General features: G+C 42.2%; 1 protein-coding gene across 1 annotated transcript; it reads left to right on the top strand.

The window, feature by feature from the left end:
* Positions 1–324: 324 nt before the first annotated feature.
* LOC142586860 (neprilysin-1-like) lies at positions 325–11,713 on the top strand. The gene is made up of 2 exons (XM_075697733.1): positions 325–499; positions 11,498–11,713. Exons 1-2 carry the CDS (start codon positions 437–439, stop codon positions 11,684–11,686), a joined length of 252 nt encoding a protein of 83 aa, XP_075553848.1. The 5' UTR covers positions 325–436; the 3' UTR covers positions 11,687–11,713.
* The last annotated feature ends 2,278 nt before the right edge of the window (positions 11,714–13,991 follow it).

Genomic DNA, 13,991 nt, shown 5'->3' with positions numbered 1-13,991 from the left:
CTCAACCACTGACCTTAAGGTAATGACACTTAACTTTTGAACCGTAGATGGCATTATCACCTCCTACCTTATACAGTATTTGCGGTACTTTACAGCCCTACTGCTCATTCCACAGCCTACATAATCAAGCATGAAAGCAGCTGCACAAGGTTCCACATATAACCTTAGGGCACATCACTCTTCAGAAACATCATTATGCAGCTTCTTTGTTGTTGGGTAAGGTATAAGCATCGTGATAAGGTATAAGCATCGTTACTTAATTCCTGTTGACGCGAAAGTTGTATCGAATGAAGAATGAGCTAATTGCTTCTTGCAGTTCAACCCTAAAGGCGAGTTTGTGACGTCTTGGTTGAGCCAGAGCATTCAAGACACCTTCGAGCAGCGAACGCTCCGCTGCCTACCTGGAAACATCAGCATCTTCCCCGATGTTCCCGCGATGGAGGTGGCGTATGCAGCATTCAAGCGACACCACCACGAGAATAATAGCCGGCTGTCTGAGGTGGGTAGTATTGGGGAAACAACATGATTGACAGACAGGCATATATTGCACACATGCAATATATGCCTGTCGGTTCACCGCCGAACCTCCGTCGCTTATGGAGGTGCGACTTAGGTAGAATGAAAGTATTTGCATTTTGCGCCAGAGCGGCAAACCCCCTATCACGTACCGCTGGCGGCAGTGGACAAAAGTTGTCGTTGTGGTAGAAGCAACCAAGTTTATGTGAAACGGTAACATATATTTGTTTGGAATTGCAACCACAGCAAAAACATTCCTGTTATACTGGTTGCTACCATTCTCTTCTTGATACCCATTTTTATTTCCCCAACACCTAACATCAAAAATGGGAAAATCGTATTTAAAATACACTGCGCAAGGTGCGCCATCGCTGTAGTTCCAAAGACGGATGCTTCTCAGTGATTTGCAGATGAACCAACAGGCACAGGATATAAAGGGGTTAAGCAAGGAGTCTCGTACATGCGAATGGCAACGAGGTCCAACTCGAAAGATTTAACGTAAGCCAGCCACATCATGGCATCTGGTTACGCTGTCAACACATATCAAAGAAACCTTCCCATATCTATAGAAATCTGAGCAGCTTATTCTTCAAATACAAGGAACACGTATAGGTTTGTTCTCAGATTCTTCAGAAGTCCAAGGATACTTATTGTTTGCCATTTTTAAGAAATCTCCCCAAGACTGCAAACGCTTCACTATATCCGATCTTAGTACCTGTCAGCACGCACCTTCCCAGATCTATAGAAATCTGAGCAACTTATTCATCAAAAACGGGGAACGTGTACAGGTTAGTTGACAGATTCATCGGAAGTCCAAGTATTCTTACTTGTTTGCCACTTTTAAGAATCTGTTAAAGACTGCAAACGCTTCGCTATATACGAGCATAGTATTTTGATGATATCGGTCGTACTGAACGTATGATCCATCATGGTGCGCCTGATCTGCTGCGGCGGCTACAGTTTGTACGAAGCTTATTTGTTTCCTCAAGAAACCCCACTAAGGCACACGCTGCCGCTGCAGTCCCAGTAAAATTGCTGTGGAAATGTGCTGAATTGCTTCTCTCCAGTATAGCGCTTCGAAGAACTATGGATGTCAATGCGCAGTGTACTTTGTCATACGCAAACACTCCGGCCAAGAGCTTGTCCCAATCTCTGCACTTGCATTTACGCGGAAGCTTGTAAATATGTTGTGCCACTCCACATTCCTGCGCCTACAATGAATTTTCGAAGCAGGAGAAACGACTTAGAAAAGCTGACACAGTGCATGAGTAAAGTGAAAGTGACTTTGTGCTGCGAGCGGTGTCATGCATACGGGAATCTTGTTTTGTACATTGCTCACGCACATGTGCCGGGAAATCACTGATTGTTGTTCTGCAATATTTTATTACCACTTGCTGCTCTGAATTTAAATATGTTCTGTCTTTACGTGTTTGAGGGTTAGCTGGTTCATATCGTCATGTGAGATAAGCGTGACACCCTATGAGAAATGACCGGGCAGGAAACGGTGTTGATTAAAAACAAGTTTCAGCAATAGCAACTGCATTCACTCATCGACATCATACGGCGTATTAATAGAAAGCAATATCTGACAGCGCATGCTGATTCTATAATACATCCAAGAAATTGAGTTTCATTCCTTCGCAGACCGACAGCGATATCGCTTACATAGATGTGTTGTTTCTTTTTGGTTCAGTATGCCTCCACTAAGTCAGTTGCCCGCCTGTCCTTGGTTTAGTGGAGTAGACGGACATTAGGACTCTGCTCGCTCGTTCAGGAACATCGGTCCATGACCAAATGGGCAGTAGCCTCATTTTTCGGAAAGGTTCGAGTCCTCTTCGCTTTTTATAAACAAAAGGGCGTGTTCGGCCACTACAAACCGTGAATGCCGCGCAGGTACCTTATGGCGTAGCACGTGTTTTGCCCCATAGGGGCTTGTGCAGCGGCACAAAAGGAACGGGCGAAGGCTACGCAGAGTTCTGAGTGCCGAGAAATCAGTAGACATCATGCACGTCTTAACCTCTTTCTTGCCAGTTTTGTACCGCATTCTGCCGAGAATGAACAACGTGAAGCGGAATGAAATAACTGAACTTACAAAAAGATTGGCGTAAGCAAAACCTTACAAAAAAAGTTAAATTAGAAAACTAAAACTGTCTTTAAGATCTGCAAGCTAGGGATGCCCACCGCTGCAAAGACGAGCGCTGTAGTAAGAAAAAAGGTTTGTATCTTATGGTGGCGCAATAGCGAACTTCAGTAATTGCGCTAATAGTTAGCGTAAGTTGATTCACAAAGCTTAAACAGCCGTCGCAGCGGCCGACGTAAGACGAAAGTTCAGCAAGAACCGAGTAGTACTCTTACCAACCTGCGTTTATCTGCGCCGCCGAGCTGACGGGGGCAAGCGTGTGAATGCGCTGTAGCGGCCGAATGGGAGAGGACAGAGCAGATAGCCGAGGATGGCGCATGCTTGTCTTTGTGGCACGCTCGCATTTGTCTTCTCAAAGAGCACAGAGCAGTTTTAGAGCTTATTTCTATTGATCGCGCCCGGCTGTAGAGGGCAGTCGAAACATTAATGCTGTGTTGCGAACTTCTGCTTTATGTCTGGGGCGTAGTTCACTAAGCTGCGCTGTTAATATGCAATTTCTTAGCAAATAGGTTTTGCCAATTAAAAAGGTTTAGCGCGTTTTATTGTTCCTTCTCGTATGGAGATTTATAGCCTCAAAAACGTTGTGTAACGCAATCATTCCCTGACCTACGACTAAAAGAAAGCTCAAATTTGTAATAAAGAATGATAGAAGTGCCGAAGACACATCAATGACAAACTTCAGTGTTGTCAGGGACGGACATTACACTTCTATTTCCTAACACTCGATAGAGTGTCATGAGGAGTATGAAAAGTCAGGCTAATAATAATAATATTTGGGGTTTTACGTGCCAAAACCACTTTCCGATTATGAGGCACGCCGTAGTGGAGGACTCCGGAAATTTTGACCACCCGGGGTTCTTTAACGTGCACCTAAATCTAAGCACACGGGTGTTTTCGCATTTCGCCCCCATCGAGATGCGGCCGCCGTGGCCGGGATTCGATCCCGCCACCTCGTGCTCAGCAGCCCAACACCATAGCCACTGAGCAACCACGGCGGGTAAAGAAGTCAGGCTATATTGATGCATAAGGAAACACAGCCTGTTAGATATTAAGCAAAAGTTGGCAGCACAGCATTAGTGTTACTACCTATCATATCAGCACACGCTCAATACAGTTATGCACTAAAAATGTTCAGCGCACTTTGAGATGACAAATAAGAGCGCGCCACAAAGTTACAAGCACGTGCCATCCTTGGCTATCAGTTGTGGCCTCTGGCTAATCAGGTGCAGCCGCCTGTTGCAACGCTTACCCGTGCCAGTGCGAACGGCGCATATAGACATAATTATCTTCCTAAGACTGCGACTCCCTTATCGTATAAATTTATTTTTGCGTCGGCAGCTGCATCGGCTCTTTAGGTTTTGTAAATCGGCTTACGCTTACTGTTGGCTCAAGTACTATAAATAGCACCTGCGCTACCATTGCATACACAGCTTTTTGCGACTACAGCCCTCGTCTTTGCACCGGCGAGGATCACAAGCTTACTGAACAAATTTGTCGTACGCCAAAATTTGTTAGTAAGTTTATTTATTTATTTATATACTTATTGTTAATTCCGCCTGGCGAATTCTGCCCCTGACGTCATATATACAAACAGGACGTCTAAGCTAGAAAAATATTGATTTAGACGACACAAGTGGCAATTCATTAAACGTGCCTTAGCGAGTCGACCTCTGTGGCTAAGACACGTGACTGCGGACTACTGAGTCTTGTATTCCATAACATAACATATATATTTTCACCACATTTGCATATTTAAGTGGTGCATATGCTACCAAAATATCGGAATAACAGCAGCTTCAAACATACGTATTCGCATAAAAGTCGCGCAGATGAAAATTCCCATTCCAAAAATCCCTTTGTGACAAAGAAAGAAAGTTTCAAAAAGAGCAATTACCATCCCTGACTACCCGTCTACCACATGCCTATAATCACCAGCGCTACAATATGGTTACTCTAAATGTTACTTTAGGGCAAACTGAGGAAACCGTAGCCCTATATGAGTGAATGAGCAAAAAAATTTAATATTAAATATAGCATTTGTGAACACATGATGAAGCCTTCATTGATTACCCTATATGTGCTTACTATTTTTAGACGCACCGTGCTTATGTTCAAATTTAACAATTGATTCACGATCGCGAACTGGAGCCTGAATTTGTTGGCCCCAACCCACGATGAAACGAAAAAAAAAACTGCGAGGTGTAATGCTAAGAAACATTAAGACAGTGATGTGGATTAAACAGGCATTACATGCTGTGATGTGTTCTGCTTGGAAGACAAGGAAATAGATACATAGAGAAATAAATGGAAAATCTCGAGCAAGTGACATTTATTCTCGTTTTCGCATATATGACAGTGTTCATAACTGCTAACAGGTTTTACCCTTTTAGACAGTTTTAGGATCGTTGCATAACTCACACGCTAAGGACAGACCAACAAACTTCAGGGCGGAGTTCTTGTTCCCGTTCTTGTTTTTGGTGTGTTATGGGGAACCTGGGGTGTTTTCCTTCTCTCCTGAACACCAACTTTGCGGGAGTTTTGCGTTGCCTTGGGAGTTTTTTATAGCTCCTTTGAACGAGATTGCCGCTGGAGCCTTTACAGGGAACACTGGACGGTTTTTTTTTTATTGCTGCTTTGGACGCCGGGACTATTGACAATGTTATGAGGTGCTTTGGGAGCTTACTATTGCTGTTTTGAACACCAGAGCTTAGGTATTTCTGCATAATATTGGGAGTAATTTATTGAGCCTCTAAACGCCATAACTGTCAGTGTTTTTATGAGGTGCCCTGGGAGCTTCTTAATTTAGCTTCGGCATGTTAGTTTGATTCATTTGGGAATTTATAGGAGAAGCGCTGGGAGTTGTCGGAGTTGCTTGGCTTCTTGGGGGAGTTTTAAGGAGTCCTTTGCAAAATAATTTTGCTCCTTGTAGGCGTGCTTATGTGTGAATTTGTGAGAGAGTGGTCCCATATTTTAGGCGCTTTGCTTAAGGGATCTCTTGTGAACAGTTCTAGGAATGAAATTTTTTTGCTTTTTATTGCAATAATTAAAATGTCTGGGAGTTACTATGGACACTTTGAAGCAGCTTGGCTTAATTAAGGGAGATTTAAATAAATGTTTCAGGAGTGCTTTCTAGATCCTTTTCCGATGCTTTCCAGGGAGTTGTGGAAGTTTATTATGCTCTTTTGGGGCACATAACAAAGTTGAAAGGAGTTTTTTTTAGTACAATGGCTCCTTTGAAGAGGGGGGCCAGAATGTATGACAAAGCAGTAAAATCTCTGGAAATTTATTGCAGTTCAACAATCAAATGTGCGAGAATGATAGTACAATCAACTATTTTTGGCAAAACGAAAGTTAATTGACCGAATCAATTGGATATAAACTAGAAATCAAGCACGACAGAAACTTTCACAGAAAGAATTTGATTAAATGGTGGCACCCGCTCAGTCTCACACCCTTTGGCACATACAGCAGTTGGTGTGAAAGCGGTTCATGAAAGAACTGCATATACACTGAGGCCCCAGGGGCACATAACCAAAGTCCACAGCCACCGTGGTTGCTCAGTGGCTGTGGTGTTGGGCTGCTGAGCACAAGGTCGTGGGATCGATTCCCGGCTATGTCGGCCACATTTCGATGGGGGCGAAATGCGAAAACACCCGTGTACTTAGATTTAGGTACACGTTAAAGAACTCCAGGTAGTGGAAATTTCCGAAGTACTCCACTACGGCGTGCCTCATAATCAGAAAGTTGTTTCGGCACATAAAACCCCATAATATAATTTTAATTTGAACCAAAGTCGTTAAAACAGTGTTATATACGTATTGCGGCCCCACTGGTGCATACGACATTTCCACAAATATAATGAGAGCTATTCTAACATTCTCGTGTTACCTAGTAGTGACCGTGAAGAATGCAACAAAACTGGCCAGGAACAACATCCTGTGCCCTCAAAAACAGATTACTTTCAAAGAATGCCGATAGCGGCGAACACAATTAGCGGTCGTCGAAAATCTTATCTGCTGGTCAAGCGCGTCGGCGTTCAAGCACGAGTCTCGAATGTTCTAGGGTAATCGATAGTGCCCGCGTGTATTTTAGACAGTTCTACCCAATTCGCGCCACGCATGCAATCAATTTACACAGGCTTCGCTGACAACAGAACCATCGATAACACTCGAGAAATTTCCGATACATGCGGGAGCGTCTCGCGCTGAGCGATAACATTTCACAGGCGGGGAGAAGCGCTCACACATAAAACTTAAACAAGTCTACGTGTCACTTGCATCAGAAGGCGCCTCACGTTGTATAACCGACGCAGGCACGAACACCACGACCGCTCTGTGCACACCTCACCGTCGCAACCCCCGTTGAGCATTTCAATATGTTGAGCATCTCAACTTACCGCACGGTACTTTACTCACCACGCATCCTCCTAGATGCCGATGGAGCGCAGCAAAGTGAACAATATACCATATTTGTTGCGCTAGCTGAAGACATTTCTCCACCTGATAAGGCACTTGTACGAGCACTGCTCTCAAGCTGAATATTGCAAATCACGCAAATCAGCAATTGAACTATAATTTTCCGTTTATGCTAAAACGTGAACATTTATATAGGATGTCAAAAAATTAACGCAGTAACACTTAACACTATCCCTAATTGTGAAATTTTCGCGCAGGCAAAGAGGCACACACTTAGCTACTAGGGCTGCACACATAAGGCATCGTTACGAATATTCTTTCGAAAAACCCTTAACACTCTGATGGCCTAGGTGCTCCATGCAGCCATGCATGTGTTTGAAAAAGCAGCTATTTGTATTTTATTCGCCACATGGAACATGAACATCAAGGCAGAAAGGCTGATGATGATGTGCAAGCAGTGGCGGCCTTGAAAGGGGAAGAAATCCATACGAAAAGCTTGGTACGTTGAGATGGATGTGTATGATAGAGAGCATTCTGACAAACAGAAAAAATAACTCTATACTCTTGTATTAAAAATTGATATTATATGAATATTTGAACCTAGCCCAACAAATAATTTGACAGTGCTGGCTATGTAATTCCCTGAAACCAAGTAAATTTTGGTAATCTCAGGTTCTCAGAAAAAGCGATAGCCAATTACTAGGGCTGCAGACTACTCACATAGAATATTTTGAAAACTTCTTATCATGTGAGCATTATTATTATCTTTTGGTCTAACGCTGAAACGTCATGACACTCTGAAAGCTGGAAATAGGATTTTGAGGAATGACCACAAAAATTTGCATAATGTTTTACTAACTGATATGGACCGTTATTATTTGTCATCAGAAAAGGGCATTTCTTTGGTGCTGATTTGACTACAAATAAATTATGAACCTTAGAGCACTTGCTGAAAAGTATTTTCATCCTGCTAGGCTGGCTTATAATCACGAGTAGTTAGCTTTAATAACCCTTATTTAGTAGCGAAGGAAAGAGCCTATCAATAACTATCAATGACTAAAAGTTTAGGAATTTTCGAATCAACTTTTCAGATCTGCAAAAGCTCTTTAATTATGTGGTAGTACGCCTAGCAACAGTGACCATAGCAGGAAATTGTGAAAACACTATAAAAATTATTAAAGTGAATGTTCTTCTAATAATATTTGTAATGTGTTGATTTATACGTGACCAGATTATGCAGCAGCACCAGGAGTAATGCGCCTATCTTTGGGGTGCTTAGACAGTTCATGGGCATAATAATAATCAAAGCAGATCAACATGGTAAAGAATCTCATGTTTACTGGGGCTTTTTCACATGGGCTTGAGGAAACAATCACATGAGCATTCGACCATCTCATTAACAAAGGACGCTTTGCTTGCGCCACTTCAAGAAACGTTCAGATGTGTAGAATTGTTCAAGAACCTTTAAGCAATGGGTATGGCTCTAGTATTGTGGATAAATTGTTGCCTGTAACAGTTGTAAATCAGATTATCTACTAGTTCGGTCCATCCACTGAAAGTTCCAGCTTTCCTTCACTTTGCGGAAAATGGCAGGACAAAAACGTTATTGGAGCTACTTAGAACCTATGAATGTTAGGAAAGATGATAATATGCAATATTAACATTTCTACGAGAAGATTCAGGGGCCTGTGGGAGAGGTGGCTAAGTGGATTGCGATGCTGACAAAACTGGCAGTTAGATAAAAGATGGCACAAAGAATCGCCATGTAGATTACACGGATGCAAGAATTCTGCTTCACTTCATTGCTGCAAAACTGAACACTTACAGAAGTTCTTCATCTGCTGAAAAATATGTTTGAGTCATCGATAGCTTTCAGCGTGCTATTAATATGTATGCTCAAGAGGTTTGGGTTCTTCAAAGACAGACATCTCTCAGAGTCAGCAAGTGTTCTAGAAGTATGCTTACACATACGGTAAAAAAAATTACAAATAAACAAGAATGCGCATGAAAAGAACACCAAAGTAACCCGAATCATATGAAACAATACAATAACAAACAATAGCAACAAACAATAACAGCAATATAAAAGACAAAACACCAAATGCGCAGACTGCATGCCACACATCAAATGATCTAACTAGAGAGTGATTACGCATGTAAATACCTCCCATTCATAGAAAAATTTCACAATACGGGACATGTAACCCATTTTGTCGACGATCCACGCACAAAATAAATTAATTTATTCAAGTAATAATTCCTTTATTCGAGACCCCTGTAGAAGGTATGCTAATGTAGCTATTGGTGCATTGTGAGGAAGAGGCCTAGCAAAACAATAATTTACCTTCCTTATATTTTTAAAGTACATGTGTACTGTTGAATTTCGGTGTGTTTGACATCTTTTACAATGTTTTGTGAGTCGCCCAGACCCTGTTAACGCCTGAATCTGCGCACGATGCTCCTGCAGACTGTCATTAATGCGACTCCTGCTCTGTCGAATGCAACACTCACTGCAGAAGAAGGCATCAAAGGCACCCAAGCTGCCTCAAGGGCAAGCTGAGAGAGCATTCTGCGTATGTTGGGTGTCAGCAAGACCTGCACCAGCTACCAAATTTGACAGCGCACAAATACTCCGAAAAATGTAAGGCTGAAAGTGCACCTTGAATTATAACACCTTTTTCCAAACAAGAGTCGATCAATGAAATAGCAATCCTGACCGTATCCCGAATGCAAAAATTTATTACTTGAACAATGTGTGCCACATTCGTCATAGATGAAATTAGTAATATATATTACGATGTGTCAATGTATAGTCAAATTTTGCCGCAAATGTGAGTCTATCATGCCTGTATGTGATCTCTTGTATAATAAAACGTGTTTACGCGCATGGAACGCCTTCTGCATTTCATGACGGTTTCATCTTACAGTGTATAAACCATGTTTCCTAATGCCGGTAGCCAACTCTTCTACCTTTAAGAAATACTATAAAGCGTCATTTGTTCGTAGAAGTATGATGGCATGAAACAACGGCAAGCACCTGCGCAAACTTTGCATTCACAGCAGTAGTCCTCTTCCTAAAAACGTGCTGGAATGAAATCGTAGAGGACAGAAACATTTCCTGAACGAACTGTTCAGGCTTTTCTTCAACAAACTCCCTCCTATTAAATTGCAAAAAAATATGTGATAGCTAATTTAAGATACGCGCAACAATTCGATAACAATGACTTGAAACTTATTTATCGCTGTTCATTATAATTTATAGAAGCCATGTAGTGAAAGTTCCAAATAATATGACTCTCTTGTGATTCTATTCACACGCAAAATGTTTTGATGACTAACATAATGTACATCATATACTGTTCATAAATTCCGTGATTGTCGGGAAAGATGTACTGTCATTGTAATTGCAATAAAGAAGTGGAAATTACTGTCAATTGGCATCAAATCACATTTCGACCTCACATATGTAACACAAGAAAATGGACTGCCTTAACGGTGAGATAAATGCAGATGACCTGTGCGCTCTCTATGACCTGTAAAACTGCTTTAGGGTCTGCATGACCTCTTCGTCATGGCAACTTTTCATTCCACCGCAAACACTTCGTCGTGGCGTTCTTGCAATCTTATCAGTGCGCCTGGGTTATTTGAAACCACGCAACGAGGACATTTATCGGTTCTTATTTCCAATGTTTTTAAGCTTCGACTCCAGGATTGTAACCATCGTCTGCATCAGGAGTATGCTTACCACGTAGGGCATTCCATATATTTATGGGAGTCACAATACTGTATGACCTTTCAAGGCCGTTAAATAGCACCGAAAAATGTCAGCAAAATAATTAAATTAGCTAGGCGGAAACCAGTTGCACAGTGCTCTACTATTCAAACGGGATACTCGAAGCGCATGGCTGCTCGTGCTGTTTGCGACACTGGTGGGTGCTGGGGACACCGAGCTGTTGCTTTGTAACTGGCGTGTCATGAAAGCTAGAGCCTTTGCGATTCATTATGATTGCATTTGCTTTCTCAGGGGTCATGCAGCACTCTTCGGTGGCAAAAAATGCACCAGCCACCATACGTTTCAATCGCTGAGAACTGTACATGAAAATTACACACCCTCGATGACGGCCTATACATATTCAGAGAAATTGTTTGTGTTCCTGCAGAATATAGTTGCGAGCTTGTATTTAATTTCTTTATTTACCACCTGCCTTGCGGCAAAATGCCAGGAAAACAAAGGAAACAATCCTGTACAAGGCAAAGACATTTCAAGTAACTGAAATAACGCGTCATACCGAAGTCTGATTGTTTCCCAAGATCATATTACATAAGTTTATGTAATTTTAATTGTAAAAACAAGGAACCCAATTATAAATCATTTGCAAGCTTTGCAGGGAATGATAAAAACACAAACTTGACTTTTTTTTCACAGGAACTGACCGAGGAGAAGGTGTTCTTCATCACCACCTGCCTCCCTTCGTGCTCTTCGACGCCTGCCGACAACATCTACGGCGGTGACTGCAACAAGGCGGTCATGAACTTCGCGCCGTTCGCCGAAGCCTTCGCTTGTCCCGCCGGTTCCAAAATGAACCCTGCGTCAAAGTGCCCGTTTTACGATTGATTTTGAAACCTGTTCGTGTGCGCTCTTTTTTCCTGCCCGAACTCTCTCTTGAGTAATGCTTTCTCTTCACTTGTTCTTTGTGTGTGTACGATCTTTCTCTGTGATACGAGTTGTTGGCTCTGATATTACTAGGGCGTTGTGCACATTCAACGTGAGCCCACCTTTTCACTGTGAAGCTGGACTCATCTCAGGCCACCTCATTTGTGAACTGTCGGTTGTGCCTGATGTTTTGCTGCGGTACTCCATTGTTTGGCGCTGCGTGGATTTTACGTCGCCGTAGTTTTGGCCACTATGTGCAAGAACTGGGCCGCGATTCATACATAATGGCTGATAGCTGATTGCATTATTGTGCAGCTTAGTACTATCTTATGTGACCAGCTTCGGGCGGCTGTAAGGTTCGCAAAAGTGTTTCCCTTCCGTAATTAAGCAAAGCAAGAGAGTGATGCATTTACGAAAAGTACCGTAGTAGCCTTCTAAATTTGCTGCGCCATCGTACTTTTCACCATGGTATTTTCAATAGTGAGCCATAGGCTATTCCCATATCTAATATCGTGGCAATTTCATGTGAACGCTATTGTTGCCCTTTCAACTGATCGTTGTGGTGCATGTCATCGGATGACGTCCGTATATCGTGTGTATTGCTTTTTCACCAGAAAACTCTGTGGCATTACCGGAGAAGATTTATTGCAGCGAGAGGGCAGCCGCTCTACAGTTGAATTTACAAAATCAGTACTGCCTGGTAGGTGACGCTACTCTGAAGTGTCGAGTATTGGTGCATGATGGTGCGTTTTTGATGTGGAAAATCCTGTTTTGGACGCGGAAAACGACCGATATTTTTCATATGGCGGGGCATCTGAGGATATCTACAATTCGTAAGAGTTGAGTTTATTACTATCCCTAAGGTATGTAGGGCATTATACTTTTTCTTGAATATACGCTAAAGAATGGCTTAAGTACACGTATACTTTCCTAGTACTTCAACCTCCCAAGTGGGCAAAATTTCCCAATCAAATTTTTTGAAGCTACGACTTTTTCCTCAGCTTTAAATTAAGCAGAACTCATGCATGAAAAGAAAATTGCTGAGGTGAGCTAAAGATATTATGGCACACCATGAGCGCAATGTTTTCTTAAGCATGTTTGCAATAAGGGCCATAGTTTTTGTTGCAGGTTGGGCATGCAGCATACCGGTACTCACCTACGGGGAAGAAACCTGGAGGCTTACGAAAAAGGTTCTACTTAAATTGAGGAAGACGGAACGAGCTATGGAAAGAATTATGGGTGTAACGTTAAGGGATAAGAAAAGAGCAGATTGGGTGAGGTAACAAACGCCAGTTAATGACATCTTAATTGAAATCGAGAAAAATAAATCGGCATGGGCAGGACATGTTATGAGGAGGGAACTTAACCGATGGTAATAAAGGGTTACGGACTGGATTCCAAGAGAAGAGAAACGTAGCAGGGGGCAGCAGAAAGTTAGGTGGGCGTATGAGATTAAAAAGTTTGCAGGGACAACATGGCCACAATTAGCACATGACCGTGGTAGTTTCAAAGTATGGGAGAGGCCTTTGCCCTGCAGTTGGTGTAGCCAGGCTGATGATGATGATACTGTTTTCGTAATAAGAGTTTAAATAATACAATAAGGTAGAAACAGTTGGTTCTGGTAAGGTTTCTACCACCAGGTAGAAACCTGGTGGTAGAAACAGTTTAGCTACGAGAACACCAGGTAAATTCATTATACTAAAGATTTATTTGATTTCCCATTGGTTATTGAACTTGAGTGTCTTAATAGAACCCCGCTCTTTTACCGGGTTTTAAAGCGTTCGCACTGTTCTAGTTTAACGGCAGCTTGCACAGCTGAAGCACGGGCTGTCCTCAACTATACTGTTTGTTGATTAAGAGCGCGAAAGGTCACTCAAGCAGCAGTCCTAGCTGTATGCATGCTCCGTCACTTGGTGCCGGGGCCAGCACAATTGAGAATCTCTTAAATATATGTCGAGTGTTCTTCAAGTAAACGTTTGCTATTGTTGTATGAGTAGCCTCCAATGAAAGTGTATGTGACAACAGGGCCACAATTAGCACATGACCGTGGTAGTTGCAAAGTATGGGAGAGGCCTTTGGCCTGCAGTTGGTGTAGCCAGGCTGATGATGATGATGCTGTTTTCGTATTAGGAGTTTAAATAATACGACAATAAGGTAGAAACAGTTGATTGACACCGCTTTAGCTACGAAACCACCAGGTAAATTGATTATACTAAAGATTTATTTGATTTCCCATTGGTTATTGGATTGGAGCGTCTTAATAGAA

This window comes from Dermacentor variabilis, chromosome 7 (assembly GCF_050947875.1).
Source record: "Dermacentor variabilis isolate Ectoservices chromosome 7, ASM5094787v1, whole genome shotgun sequence".
NCBI lineage: Eukaryota > Metazoa > Arthropoda > Arachnida > Ixodida > Ixodidae > Dermacentor > Dermacentor variabilis.
Note: the sequence above shows the minus strand (reverse complement) of the source record. Positions and strands in the feature narration are given on the sequence as shown.

Coding starts and splice junctions, on each gene's coding strand:
- LOC142586860 (XM_075697733.1), top strand. CDS start 437: ATGGAGGTGGCGTATGCAGCATTCAAGCGACACCACCACGAGAATAAT. Junction 500..11,497: donor ATAATAGCCGGCTGTCTGAG/GTGGGTAGTATT, acceptor TTTTTTTCACAG/GAACTGACCGAGGAGAAGGT.